At 44.3% G+C, this 15453-nt stretch overlaps 1 protein-coding gene across 1 annotated transcript in view; it reads right to left on the bottom strand.

Annotated features, from left to right (window-relative positions):
* Positions 1-15453, bottom strand: part of PAH (phenylalanine hydroxylase) — a 40264-nt gene that overhangs the window by 19287 nt on the left and 5524 nt on the right. Inside the window, exons 3-4 of the mRNA XM_005022554.6 lie at positions 6620-6803; positions 309-397 (exon numbers count right to left, since the gene is read on the bottom strand). Coding sequence (XP_005022611.1) covers positions 309-397; positions 6620-6803 — 273 coding nt within the window. The remainder of the gene's footprint in view (positions 1-308; positions 398-6619; positions 6804-15453) is intronic.

The raw sequence follows: 15453 nt of genomic DNA, 5'->3' as shown, positions 1-15453 counted from the left end.
CACTGAGTCTGAAGTCACCATCAGAGCCATGCGGGAAAACCAGAAGTGTTCCTGTGGTGGCCTTGTGCTCTGTGATGTCTGTGACTCTTCATGTTTACTAGTATTTGTTTAAATTAAAGCAACTTTTGGTCTGCTCAGCTTCATAGCAAGGATTGGGCTGATTCTAACCCTAGAAATGTGGTACCTTTCTTGTCCAAAAGCCTGAGACTTAGTCTGCTATATTTGTCTTAAGGAAGAGCAAGTGTAAATAAGAAAAACATCAATCCCCAAACTAGAAACATGTTAAAAAGCAAAACTCTGTTTCTTACAGGATGGTCAGCATCCAATTCTGCTCCATAGCTTAGAATCTGATTGGCAAATCTGTCCAGCTCCTGGATACTTCTTGGGAACCACGGTACTGCAAAACAGAAAAGAAACAGAGACTGGTATGCTTCTTTGTTACTTGGTTAGGGACCTCCTTTTGGTCTTTCCATTTCTTCATCATAAAAATAAATATGTAGGGGTCTAACTTCTGACAGCATTGGCCTTTCCTTGTAGTAGAAGGCAAGAGCAAACCCTGCAAATTTTCTTGAATTTGTGGCTGTTTTGTGCTGTTGGAATAATACAGAGCATCAGGAATGTCTAGCCCTTGGCACAGAGCTGGTTTGTAATGTTTATGATTTTCTGTTTATTATTCTGCTTTCTTGGCTTACCCAAACAGTATTTTTTCCAGATTATCCTTGCTTTCACAGTAGCTAGAATCAGCCATTTCAAAGGAACAGCAAGAAATCCCACAATAAGATGGATACAAGACTATTTGACCCCCTGAAAATCTCTTTCTAAGACTTAGTTGGTGGGCTCACTTAGGCTAGGATGATGAAATAAAATGATAAATGTCAGCCTGATAACTCAGACTAGCATTGTATTACTGCATTTAAAGCTTGATTATTTCATTTGATGTTAACTAGTTCCTGCACACAGACTTCATTTGTCCTTACCTTCTACAGGACACCTAGGATTTTATAGCTCCCTGTCATTTCCTCCATCTATCATCCTTCAACCTGGCTGACACCTTGCCTATGTATTTCTAGCACAGTTCTTGTATTTCTTGTATTTCTTGCCTGTTCTTGAGCACTCTCATCACTTTTCTACGTACTGCTTCCAGTTCTGCCATACTTTTGCTGAGGAACAGGAACAGGCCCGTTTAAAGTTGCACCCCATGCTCAGACCCTGTAATCATGTTCCATGTGCTCTCTATACCATATAAAAATCAACTCCATGGACCATGAGGCTAATAACACCCAATGCTCTGTTGCTTTAAGCCCAAGGTCTCTCAGAAGTCTATAAATAAAATGTTGGCAATTCATTTAGTGACTTTCTTGTGTGAACAGGGGTGACTTGCTCAGACAGAGCTAGCAAAACTGCTCTTTGCTCTGTGTGGCTCTGCTCAGCTGGGTGCGCTGCCTCTGAGCCCTACCTTCCTCCCCATTTGATTTGTGTTTTGTCCCAGGTGAACCTGATTCCTAGGAAAAGCTTCCCTCTGAGGATGGAGCCCCTGAGCAGTCTGCCAGCAGCTGCTACACAAGCTCCCCACAGTGCTTTGCTGACATGGCTCATCCTGGACGCTGACAGACCACCTATGGGATAAGAGGATAACTCTGCCTCCTGGGCTATTCAGCCTTGCTCTTTCTGCTGCACTTCACAGCACGGAGGGTACTTGTGGTGCTGCGTTTCTGTGAGACACCTGCACCTAGCGGCTGGAGTGGCGCGGGGAGCTCCTTTTGTGGCCACAGCTCAGCCCCACACAGATGGCTTGCTCCCCTGACCTGCTGTCCCACCACCAGCCCGGCTCCAGCCAGCCTGGCTCTATCCAACGCTTCTGCTGCAAGCCGTAAGACTCATTTCCAGCAGGCCGGGCAATGCAGGGGCCTCCCCTAGCTCCTTAGTCCTTTCTGCTGTGCCTCCCCTTCGTCCTCCCAGCAAAAGTGGGCTTTGGTACCTGCTTTCAAGCTGCACAGCCTTCTGCTTTCCCCTGACAGACAGACCAGCACAAGTCACTAGATGGCAGCAGCAGGCCCAGGAAAACCCTCCTCAAGTGACTGCCGAGTTTATTGCTAGCTCTCTAGTTTCTCCACCTTTCTGTTAGTAACCTTCCTGCGCCTCCAGCCCCTCGAGTTAAAACAGTGTGAGGGTGATTAGAAAAAGGGGTGTCTGAGTTCTAGAGAGGAGTCAGTAGAGACATACCTCATGAATGATGAGCCCACCCTACCCTCTTGCCCCTATTTTCTGTACACACAGCAGGGCAGGGGGTTCATCTCCCAGCTCTGGCAGTGGCCTTTACATGAAGGTAGGGGGATTGCTTCGCTGCTTTGTGCTTCAGACTCACCACTGCCAGGGAAGCTGACACCCACTATCATCAGTGAAGCATCCTGATAAATGTTTTGGACACTGGAAAAAAGCTGTCTGAGAGCCCACAGCAAAGCACTTGTCAGTGTTCAAGTGAGGAATCACTATTCTCAGGGAAGCATCATGATCTGAAAGGTCCAGACTGTGCAGACAAACCAGTGGAGGCTGAGGTCTGCAGTGGATTTCAGCAATGATATCTGTAGGGATTTGCTGCCTGGGGTCAAAAAGGTCTAGGTGGGCAGAGTTTGAAATATTCCAGCTTCAGGAAGCCATAGAATAGATGTATAAGAATGAATTGTTTTCATTAAACATAGTTTATTCTTAAGCTTCCCAAAGCACTTGGTGCAGAGGTTGTAATAAACTCTGGGACAGACTGACACACTGTCAGTTTCAGACATGGAGATGGGTGGCTTGCTTTTCCTCTACGTAGGTACAGCAGCCTGTATAGGTACTGGACCTATTTTCAGCAGATTTCTGCCCACCTCCCAGCCCCCCCAGACACTGGTGACAGCTCCAGGAGTGCTGCTCTGAGAGCTGCTCTGGGTGAAAAGGCTCAAGCTGTAAAAGAATCATGAAGATTCTTTGTGCTATTTGCACCAGCATAGCTGGACTTTAGTCCTGAACATTCTCAGCTCTTGTGGCAACAAGAATCAAAGATGCTGAGCATAGCCCTGGCCCAGCCACCAAGCCCATACAACCCTGGCAACAGGCACCAGGGTGCAAAAGAGCTACTGCGTCCTCTGTGTAGCTGTGGTGTGCCGGGAGGCTGACCCCAGCCCCCCCTGCAACTATTGAAAAGATCAAATCAAATTATCCCCTGGCTGAATCTCTCCCATATTTTGTTTGCGACATCCTCCTCCAGCCCCGTTCACCAGACTCGCTGTCTGTCTGCACGGCCATTAATGAATTGCCAGAGCAAGCTGTTGCAACACTGGGCCTCTGTGAAGGTCCGAGGAGCAAACGTGGGCTGATCAGTAATAAATATTGATTTGTCTGTAAGTGAAACGGCAGCATTTATGGGATTGTGCTGGACACCCAAGTGGTGACCAAATTACCATGGGGTCAAATGCTTAGCAGAATGCTAATAAGCCATTTATATGAGGGGCAGCAAAGCAGGGGCAGTGAGGACTTCTGCAGAACTCCTCCATTTGGACCATTGTGAGGAGGGTCAAAGACAGGTCTATGCAATTTATAGCAGTTCAAGGCCCAGGTTTAGCCCTTTTTTAAACAGTCCCAAATGCTTTGGCCAGCCTCAGGGTTTAGCAAACAAGGACCCTACAGAACATCAGCCTCCAGTCTGTCTCAGAAATGCAATAAATTGTCTGCATTTGCCTAATGCTGCAACAGAATAATATTTAATTATTTTTATTCATGGGCTCCAAGTGGTCTGCAGATATCTAGCTTGTTTCCAAAAAGAGCTATGAAGAGATGCACTGTGTTTTCAGAACAAATCTTCCCATCTCTACAAAAGGCTTTTGGCCCAGTGACTGCTAGACCACCTCGAGTTCTGAAATTACCTTTGGATTTATGGCATTTTGCTGGCCTGCTCACAGCTAAAATTATACTGTCAATCCGCCTCCTATTTGTAACTCTTTGGGTTTGTAAAGGAAAACCAAAACTATATTTTGCTTTTGAGAGAGTAAAGACTATTAAAAAAAAAATAATAAAAAAAAAAAAATAAAAAAAAAATAAAAAAAGAGTGTTCAGGTTAAAAAAGAAGGGGGGGTGGGGTGGAGTTTTCATTAACACTTTGGCTGAAAAAGAATACATATGTGTTTAATGCTAAGCTATTCAGGAGGGGAAAGGCCAGTAATTTCCTTTGACTTTCCGCAAAGCACTGCTCCAGGAATGGCACTGTGTGCTTCCTATGGGAAACTGAGTAAAAGAAGAGTTTTTGTTCAAATCATGAGCGTGAGCTAAGTGAATCCCTAACAAGGAAGGACTGAAAGCATCTTTAGGCAGTGGTGAGAGAACTGGTCCCGTGGGACCCCAGACTGGCTCCAAGAGAAAACATTCCCAGCTTTACCTGCCAACCTATCAGAGCATGAAGATATCCCCATGAACCATCTGCCTGAGATTTTGCTCCCTGGAGGTGTATTGCTCTCATTCTGTGCTTTGGGAATAATATTTCACAAAAGCATGTCTGTAGATTACAACCAGATTTGCCAGGAGGATACATTTGAAAGGCAGGCTGACCTAAAAGGCACCATGAGGCCTATTAATTGTTAATGCCATCACAGATAAAGGACAACATCTTACCACTCTTCCTACAGTTCGGTCTGCTCCCATGTCAGTCTGCCCATGTAGCTGCCTCAGCCCAGAATTTGCCACCCACAGTTCATCCCCTAAGCAGTGCTTCTTTGACCTTTCGAATATGGCTCTTTGGGGATTTCAGTTTGACTGGACCCTTACTACCCATGAGAGAAGCTGAAATTGAAAGAAAAAAAGAAAAAGGAAAAGGGTAACAAGAAATATCAATTTTCCTCTCTTTCCTTGGCAGTAAGTTGCTCCCACTTTATGCTATTTCTGAGTTATTGGAACTAACAAACAAACACAAGTTATCCTCTCCAACGGAAGGGGATCAAGTCCCTTTCTGCAGCACTGACAGGATAATCTAACTCAAAAAAATGCTTTGATCAACACAGTAACATGCAGTGAAACTTAATCCTACAGCAGACCATGGGAGTTCTGACTTCTGTGAGGTCAGAATTTCAGTCACTAAACCTTCCTGGCTGATATTTAGAGCTGCATCTCTTTCTGACTCTGGCTTCTGTTTATATATAACTTCAACGTCTTCTTAACAATAACTAGAAAAACAAAATAATGGTAAATCCTGCTAGGCCCTATAGATTTCTCCTGGAAATAAAAAATCCCCAAAGAGAAAACGTCTTTGATTTGACATGATCATAAATCAGCTAATCAACCCTTTGTCCCTCTATCTCATGAATGGAGAGAACTGACTCCAAAGAGTATTTGCCTTCTTCTTTTTCATCTTCAAATGCAATGTCATGGGGAAGACACAAAGGAGATGGTAAAAGGATTACCAGCACTGATCTCACAAAGGTATTAATGTTCTTTCATGTTGTTCCTAGGAAGGAAGAGGAAGATCCAGATCTAAAGTATTTAAAGTCTGAAATCCTATTAAAATCACATCTGTTATCTGAAGAGGCATTTAAGTATGTCTCAGACTGGGTGCTGGGCAGCCACCTCTGTACCAAGCAGCCTCAACTCCATCAAAAATTAGGAGTGTGGACAACTCAGAAAATCTTATTTCCATCCAAAGGCAGGATTACTACTGGTCTCCCCAGGATTTCTTCCAGCAAAGAAGAATTATGGTCCCACTGAAGTGGGTGGCAGAGCCTACCTAATTTCTATAGCAGGAGTGAGGGGGATCCCCAAGCAAAAACAGTGGAGATGTGGACAGTGTTGGACTCGCGTGCAACTGTGCAAAGGAGAGCAGGGGAAGCTGGCCACTGCTGGGGACTTTTCCTCCCCTCTCAACTCAGCCCAGAGGTTCATGGGCCCCAAAAGGAAGGAGCTTCAGAGGCCTGCTGACAGAGCTCATGAGATTGAAATTGGAAAGTAAATCCAGGTGTTCAAAGGGGTGTACCAGCCCCAGAGAGCACAGGAGGGTAAGCCCTCCCCTTGTCCCCAGAGGATGCATGGGACAGGGCTCTTGTTACCTACGCTACACTACAAGGTTTGTGCCATGGTGATTTGTGAGGTCCCAGAGACATTTGTTAAGGGGGAGGCACTGCAACAGTCAGGGATTTTGCTGTCACTTTTTGTTTTGTTATGCTGCCCTTTTTCAGCAGATTCTACCTGAGTAAGGAGAATCTGGAAGGTGGCTGGACTTTGAAGGAAGGTTGCATTGAATAAACAGTTTGTAAAGAGTCAGCAAATGAGCAACGACTGGTGTATCAACCCACTGCAATACAGCAGTCTTTAAGGGACTGGGAGTGGTAGCAGCAAAACAAACAGATTAAAATATAATAGTGTAACAACAGTTGCCAGGAGACCTTGTCAAAATCATGGCCAAAAATGGAGAATGGCAATGTATATTGACAGAAAATCTCCATATGAAAAACCTTACAATATGGACAAAATAGACAGTGGGAGGGAAACTTAACCATACAGGTCCAAAAGTAACTCCTTTGCTAGAAGAAAAAGAAGTAATTTAAGTATGTTACATAAATATTCCTTCTCAATATTATCCTTGCCAGTATATGCTTACCGGTGTCCTTCTTCTTGGTTCGTGAAAGCTCGTGCACCGTTGCACCAATATCATTTCTCAAAGACTTGATGATCTTGTCTAATGCTGGCACATTCTTGCCTTCCAAATTAATGAAGAATTCATATTCATCTTTGTTGAGACGGGAAGGCCGAGACTCAATGTGTGTCAGGTTTATACCTTTTTCCTATGAGAAAGAGAGATCTTGGTTACACAGGGTTTGGGGGAAGAAATATGACATACAGGCTAGCTAAAATTCGTGTCAGTCAACAACCCATACCATACAGTACAAATAGCTCAAAAACAGAGACTTTTCTCGGGTAGCCACTGGACTGAGGATTTTCAGAACAGGGAGAGAGATGAAAAGGAAAACTGAAAAGACTTACCCCTGTGCAGAGCATTAGCATAAGGACCATTTCTACACAAACCTTTGAAAAAGGTGACAGCAGGATACAAGTTGCAAATAGGCTGTGTATTGTAAATGGTGACACCAGTACTGTGAGTAGATATTGGGAACTTGTCTGTGTGGACAAGAACATTTCCACTGGATCAACACAAGAAATAGGAGTTTCACCTTCTTATGAGAAAGTGATTGCTGCATTTATGAGCATCTTTGAAGAAGGTTGGAAAAGCAAGGAGTGGACCATCCTGTGAGCTAAGCTTCTGCCAAGCCACTGCACAGTCACCTGCAAAGCCACCTGCACACACCTGTGAGCAAGTATTGGGCAGAGATCAAGCTAAACAGGGATCTGCACGAAAAAGGTAGCCCATGGTTATAGGAATAAAAACGTGTGTTTTAGGATCACGGAATTATAAAATTGCATAGTCACTGATGGTGGATGGGTCCTCTGGAAATCTTCTAGTCCAAACCTCTGCTCAAGCAGGCTCCATGAAAGCCAGTTGTTTAGGACTGTTTCTAGCTGGGTTTTGAATGTCTCCACAGTTAGAGACTCCACTTCATAGCCTTTCTGGGAAACCTGCTCCAGAATCTGGTCACTCTTAAAGCACACACACACAAAATAAATACCTTTTTTTTTTTTAATCACAGAAAGTCAAATTCTATCTCAACAAAGATCTTCACTGACAAGCAGCAGTGCCTCCTAGCTCTCAAGAAAGGGACTATCAGCAACCATAGCTGTGACAACCATGGCCTGTTGGTACCTGACTTCAGTTGCTGCCATAACAATGAGTAAAGCAATAGGTAACTAAAAATCATATTCACCCAGTCATCTAAGTGCAAGCCCAAGAAAACAGAGCTCAGTTTAGCTAAACTTCTGAGGTTTTCCTGAGCACTGTAATTCGAATATAAAAATATTATTTTTTTTTTCTTTTGCAAAAAACCTTTTAAATAGATTTCAGTCAGTGCTGACCTTTCTTCAGGCTCCCACTGCAGCTGCAGCCTTGGCTGGGTCAGTCCTTCTGTCCCTCGCAAGGAATAGAGTTAACCCCATGAGGAAATTTTGGCCTGAAGAGCAACCCCAGAAGTGCCAGAGGAGCTGACACATGGTGCTCAGCAGCCCTGGAAAAGCTTCTGTTTTGCTGCTTTCAGGCTTAGGAAGACCCTAACCTACATGGGGTGAACTGACAGTCCCCACTGGTGTCAGTGTCAAACCTCTACAGTGGGGTCAGGATTTCATCCATGAAGAAACGCTGCAAGGATCTATTTGTGACCTGCAGGAAAGAAAGAGGGAGCCTTTTTTTTTTTTCTCCCTCTAGCTTGAGCTTCTCAAGCACTTTAAGGTTTTCTTTGCTGCTCTCAGTGCTTGCACAGTGCAGGGGGGCATCTGGCTATCAGCAGCAAAGGCCTTATTCACTCCACCACAAAAGGCAGTTTATTACTTGGTAGGAAACAGCATGCATGTCATTCCTCTGTTTCCTGAGTGTCGCACGCTACAGATGAACTTAAATTGTTTGGCTAGATACCAATACAATAAGTTGAAAAGGTCAAAAGCGCATTCACCACCAACTGCTGCTCTTGAGAGATGCTGTCCTCGTGGGGCTGTCTGCAGGCAGAGAATGGCTGTCACTGTGCTGGGCCCCGAGGACAATTTGTTTTAGGCCTCCAAAGCCCCTTTTCACAAAAGAACTGTGCATTGTACCCTCAGCTTGGTAAGGCACTGGGTGGTGGAGTGGCCGGGAGCTGGAAGCTCAAATGACTCCAAGCTGGAAAGCTTTGGGCAGAGTGCAGGCATGGAGGGGTCCCGGCCCCTTCAGCACAGCCGTGCTGCGGAGATGGGTGCAGCACCACAGAGCTGGCAACCATCCAGTAGAGCCACCCACAGAGGTGGAGAGTGGGCACAAAACGCCCCCCTGAGCAAAGGTTGGGCCAGGCACACCTAAGAGGGGGATTAAAAAAGAACTACCAAAAAAAAAAAAAAAAAAAAAAAAAAAAAAAAAAAAAAAACAGGGAAGAAGGAATTATGTAGAGAGTCACCTCTTTTTTTACACCTGGGATGAGTACGATAGCTTTCCTGCAGGGTGTGAAGCCATTTCAGCTGGTTATTCAGGGAGTGCTTGCAACTCAGCAACATGCAAAACTCTTTATCTCCTTGTGATGAGGCTTCAGGACATAGCAGCAGAGCAGCTGAAGGGAGAACCCTTCTGGTGACTGTTTTTAAAGCAGGAGTTCATCAGCGTACATCCCTTAACTGGTGCTGTCACAGAAGCATGCTCTCATATGCTGCATATTGCTAATAAGCAATACCCAATTTCAAAATATTTACAGTGGCTCTGTTACTAGCGTTGCTTTACAAATCTCAATTTCATTCTAGTCCAACTACTCCATCTAGTGTTTAGTCTTCACAGCTTCACATTATTCAAAACTTTTGTATCCTCAGTATTGCCAAATCCTGCAATTGCATCATATTTCTCAGAGTAGTCAATGTTTTATTTGAAGCTCCAACTTCTGGAGCCAAACGGTTACCATAGAAAGGTGGTGGGGGAATTTTTTAGTTTATTTGCTTGTTTTGACCAGTTTTCAGTCTCTCTGTGTTTTTAGTAGTTTGAAATCTTAACAACATATGTCCTCAAAATACAGATAAGAAGTTTGAATTTATTTATTTGATGAGACTCCATGATTTCTGAGTTCATTTTTGTTGATGAAACCTAACTCCAGGTGTTGGAAGATCTGGCCTGTCACATATTTGGGCTTTGATTTACATCCAAACTGTTAACACTTCTGCCTTTCCTATTTTAGAACTGGTAGAAATCAGCTGAGCCCAAGGCTTGAGATTAGATGTGCCTTTGCTGAATCTGACCTATTTTGTTCATCACACCTGCAAAAAACTTGAAGCAGGTTGGTACTTCCCTGTTTCTACTTAGGTTTATGGACTGCATGAAGGGTGAGTCTCTTGTATCCTGTGATGCAGCCTCATACCTTCTGGAGTGCTTCTGAGCAGGTAGAAGGGTAGTTAGCTGCTCAATTTGTATTTAAGTAATAGTGTGAACATCACAAAACAGATTCTGCTTTGAGAACTGAGGGAATGTTTAGGAGTAACACTTAACCAAGATCACAAGGGTACAGTATTGGCAGACCCCTTGAAGTTATCAGAAGTCACTCCAATTTTCTTGCTTTTTTTTCTTAAAACCTGCACTCCTGAGGGTAACAATTCTCAGCTTCCATTATTTGAATATCCACATTCACTGTGTCTCTTATTACTCCCCATTAGAAAAAAGTCTCAAGACATGCTCTCAGAGCTAAAAAAAAAAAAAAAAAAAAAAAAAAAAGTTGAAATTAAGCCTGTTTTGTGCAAGTCATGATTTTTCAATGACAGGGTTTAGCCATAGGGATGTTGATTCACAGCAGAGGTAATAGAAGACCTTGGGGGAGATTTCCCATTTCCCCGCCTACCATTCCCCACAGCTGGACCTCAGCCTTGGCTCCCTCTCAGAGGCCATGAAGCAACTCCAGCTTCTTCCCCAGATTATGGAGGAAGTGTCTTACATGCAGCAGCAGCCACACAATGGCAGTAGATCCCCACACTACAGATATTATGCTACATCAACAATCTTGTGCAGGTCACTGGCAACAAAAATTGACTACTCCTTCTAAGAGATTAATGGCCTGATTGCTAGACAAGTTCTGTTTTCACAGCTACACTGGGAAACTCTGAGTGGGGACAGGTACTTCCTAAAAATGTTGTGGGCTACTGGTTCCCATGGCATTTTTACATCCTTTTGTTTATGCATTACTAAATGCTCCTGTAAACGGTTGCTGAAACTAAGCAGAGCTGTGAAATGCATCCACAGACTGTTTATGTGAGTATTGTCATTGAGTAAGTTTGGCTTCGTCAGGATACCCACATTATTACCAGATGAATATCAGCAACAGTGCTACAGCGCTGTTAATGAACATTCAGTGAAAACTTGAATGAAATCTCCCAGAACGAAGATTTACTCACATTTCCTGTTACAAGAAATTGATGTCTTGTTTTAACCCTTAACACAGACTAGTTCAGTGCTTCCAGAACAAGACTTTCAGAAGCACTGGTAGAAACTCAGTGCCTAATTTTCATAGATCAAAGAAGTTAGGAAGTCATAGAGGTGCCTTCAGCCACAGTTTCCCAGTAAAGACCAAGACACCCATCATGTTCAGCTTTACTCTCCAAGGAACAGCTTCTCAGCTGAGCATAAAGTTTCCCCCCCATCTTCTCCCTCACATCTGCCATGGTCTTCACTTCATGAACAAGCTTCAGGGGGCAAAGGGACCCAGAGGGGACCCTGCTAACATATGGCTCCAGCAGGCAGCTGGCCCTTAGTATCCATCACTTCTCACTTCTTCTCCAGCCCTAATGTTTGCTATAAGGTGTTCAGCACAATAAAGCCACAAAATGCCTGGAGTGGGACAAACAAAAAAGCAAACAAGAACATGTGGCACTCCACAATCACATAGGAAAAGGGCACTCCTCTCTTTAAAATCTTGTCATATCAACCACTGTACCCAGGATCCCTGCTCCCCTGGCCTAGGAAACAGGAAAGCACAGTGTGAAAACATTGATTTGAAGCACTGAGTTTAGATGTACTAAAGACAGTCGTAGCTGTGGCTTATGCACACTGTGGTGGAGAGGCATGCCTGGCGTGTTCACCTATCAGTGCAGACACCTCCAACACACCCCCTGGCCAAAGTGACTGCCCGCCTCTCCTGATTTGGAAACAAAACACTGCCGAGCCAATACCTACCCAAGGGATGAAGGGATATCTGTCACTTTGGACTTTCTGTTGAATAAAGTAAGCTACAATACAAAAAAAAAAAAAAAAAGGCACAGTCATCTTTGCTGGCTCTGAAAGCTCAGAGTCTTGTTCAGTGCATGTTTTAATCCCAGCCAGTCCTGCCATGGTGTAGTAATTTACTCTGAGAGTAAGAGTTCTACCTGATGCAAATCAGTGGGGCAGCTTGTGAGCTAGAGCCCTACTGACTGGAAGTAACACTGGTGAAGGCTGGACCTTGTACTGAAGTCCTTCTCTTTTCTTGGGAAGGTCATGTCAGTGAAGAGGAGATGGAAGGCTCCTGTGTGATGATGGGTTGAGCAAATATTTAATATTTTCCTACACAATGTTGGACACGTACTACAGCTGAGATGTCTGCTACTACTTGTAAAATAATCATAAAAAAAGACCTCAGAGGAAAATAATGTATTTATAAATTCATGTGGAAAAAAAAATTGACTCAAACTAAGGGCAATCCTTTTTATATATTGAAATGCTTAGTTCTAGGTTTTGTATAATAAATTTAAATTTGGAAATACTGGTCTTTTGGCAGAAGACTTTTTACTTTTTTTTCTTTCAAAATGGACTTTACAAGAAAAAAAGTTATCTCAATTTCAATAAGCTTTTATCACTAGAGAAAATAAATATTCACAACAATTGTAATCTTATCTTTCAATTTTGATAAGAACCCTGGAAGATTTCGGGAGATTTTCAGAAGGGTTCAGGGGCTTACACTCTGTAGCTTTCTTATTTGTCCAGTGAATCAAAAAACATAACTCCACAATGGCTATGATTTGTCTTCCTGATTTTAAGCATGATATTTTTTTTATGTTATGTTCTGTGTCAGACAGATGTTAATTCCAGTTTTGGCTTCCTAGCTACCATCTTCTGTAATACCATAACTCAGACAAACAGTGTATGGCTGCACCAAGCAGTGCCTTAGTTTACAGTCAAATTAAAATAAGGTCAGGGTAAGGACTCTGCTGATGGGTTTATGCTGTCTCTACAGCCACTCTCAAGCCCACAAAGAGGACAGATTTTCCCAAGCAGAACCCATAGGGAAGCCACATCCACACTGTGTTGGATAAAGATTATGTATAAAAAGGCTTTTCAAGTGAAAATAATTGGGTTTAATTATTTAACCAAAAAGCAAATCTTTACCACATGCCAATATACATACAGAATAGCTAGAGTGAAAGGAAAGTCGATTCAGTATTAATGATTTGTTTATTGCTAGACATGACTGAGCTGCTATTACATCTGTTTTTTCTTTTCAGAGGTTATACATAAGTCCAACACTGAAACACAGTAGAGAAAATGAATAAAGAATAAGAGGAATGTAGACATAATAAAAAAGATTTTGGACATAAAGCCAGCAGACATAAAGAGCTCAGTACATGGAAGAGATTCCTGAAGGAAAAAAAAAAAAAAAAAAATCGTTCAATCTACATAGTCCTCACTTTAGCCACAATCTTGAGTGTAAGTGAGACCTCAAAAGAAAGCAAGAGTTTGGGTCTCTGAGCAAAAAGCAGATGTGAGAACAAGTGGCACTCTGTCAGCTGCATGAGCAACATTGAGGGATGTTTGTGCAGGACAAATAATAGATTATTCATCAAAACACAGTGAAATTCCCTTAAGCTTGATGTCACAGTTGTAATTCTGGATGCAAGTCTGTGCCAGGTGCATGTGCTCTGTAGCAACTGGCCTTGTGCCTTCACCTGCCTGCATAGGTGGCTCCCCTACCTTCAGTCCACCCAAAACAGGGGCTTACCCAGATCACTGGGCTGTGTTTGGACATCACTTCCTTCTCTGGGAATTTTGCCTCCTGGTTGAACATGGATTACATCTAGACTGAGGAGCGGCCGTGGTGCTTGATGTGCCACTGGTCCTGGGCCCCATTACCCAGGCCTCCAGGCCCAATTGCAGGGCCGGGCTGTAGAACAGCACAGTTCCCCTCGGGTTCTTGCTCCAGTGGACACCGGGATGGGAGCTGATGCCTGGCCCAGTGCAACCTCAGCATGGAAATGGGGCATGGGCTGGCTGTGAGACTGGTGGTGAGGAGGTACTCCTGCATCCTGGGCAGGGACACACAAGTGACAAGTTCTCCCAGAATAGCAGGAATTTTGCTCCAGCTGGAAAACCAAGATGAGGATGAACCTCCCCATGTCCACATGAAGACTTGCTTTACAGAAAGGCTGCGTGGCTGCTGCTAGCACCATGAGGTCTCCTCTTTGTTGGGTGTCTTCTCAAACCCTCATGTTGCAGTCTGGACCTTGCTTCTATGCCTTCTTTGCTCTCTTCAGAGAGGATTTCTTTTCAACACTTGCATATTTAAAGTTCTTTTAATTCTCTGCATTCCCCCCTCATGGCCCAGAGTAGTTCTGTAGGCTGTCTAGAAAAAAGGCAAAATCCTCAAAGAGGAATCCTCAAAGCGCAGGAGGCACGGCCCTTTAATAATTCCCAAGTGCCAGCTGAGAGGAAGAAAGGGTAGAGCCCTGTTCTCTGCCTACATTCCCACGCCTGAGACATCCCGACAGCCCGGGCAGCCCCAGCTGTGGTCAGGACCAGGGAGGGTCCAAATTCAGCGTGTGCGGCCAGCCCTCAGCCTCGGCACAAATAGCTGTGGAGGTACGTCCCTCTGCAGGGACCAGCATCTGTGGTGCTGCTTCCACTCTGGGGAACAGTCTGATCGTATTTTGTGGCTTTTGTGTTTTGTTTCCTGTTTCATGTGGCTGTGTGAGGCAGCAACAGCCAAAAGAGACACATCTTCTCCCTGTGCCACCCCTCTTAGACTTACTCGCTACATTTCCTCGGGACAACGCCAACGTGGTGGCTGTAACCCAGGGGACAAGGCTGGGGTCTCCCTCTCCAGACAAGCCCACCAACAGCGGGTCCGGACCAGCTCCAGTAGCTAACCTGGTTCTCACAGATGATTTTGTCAAGCAGGGAAGGGATACAAGAAGAAAATCTTCTTGAAGTTTTCCACCTTGTCCCCATTCTTATCTTCCTTTCAGAGCAGAGAGGGCATCACCTGTGTATCACCACCTTCCCCGGCTCTGCTGTAGGTGCCTCAGATCACAAAATCTGCCCCCCTGAGACACCATGGTCATGGCCCAGCCGGGAAAGGGTGGAGGTTGTCTCAGCCATGTAGGCTCATCACTTACACACATGACAAGGTCCATCCATTTCCCAACAAGATTGCCAACAGAATTCAAATCTTGCCCAAGAGCACCTATGCCAGGCCTTTTGCAACCTTTGTGCTGGGGGAGGCTGCAAGTTGGCCCAGGAAGAATTGGCCTCATTGGGATGGGAATCTACCCGCCCAACAATGCAGAGCTCCTAAACCTGAACTTCCATCCCCCCTGTTGCCATCAGAGTTGCAGGGGAAAACCATGATTCACCTTGCCTAGTTTGGGTACCTGCTTTGGGGCAAGAAGAGTCACATCCTAGATACAGCTACTTCTCTCCCTCCTACACCAAATCCCATACAGAAGAGTTGGTAATAATTTGCTTAGTAGATGGCAATCCATTTAACAAGAAATATCAACAGCCTTCCTTAGTTCATTTACACCTACTGCCAACATACAGACATTTTGTGGGACTGTGTTACAGTAGTCAGTTCACGGATTTAG

The sequence above is a fragment of the Anas platyrhynchos genome, chromosome 1, assembly GCF_047663525.1.
Source record: "Anas platyrhynchos isolate ZD024472 breed Pekin duck chromosome 1, IASCAAS_PekinDuck_T2T, whole genome shotgun sequence".
Classification (NCBI taxonomy): domain Eukaryota; kingdom Metazoa; phylum Chordata; class Aves; order Anseriformes; family Anatidae; genus Anas; species Anas platyrhynchos.
The sequence above is the reverse complement of the archived record's forward strand: the minus strand, read 5'-3'. Positions and strand labels throughout refer to the sequence as shown.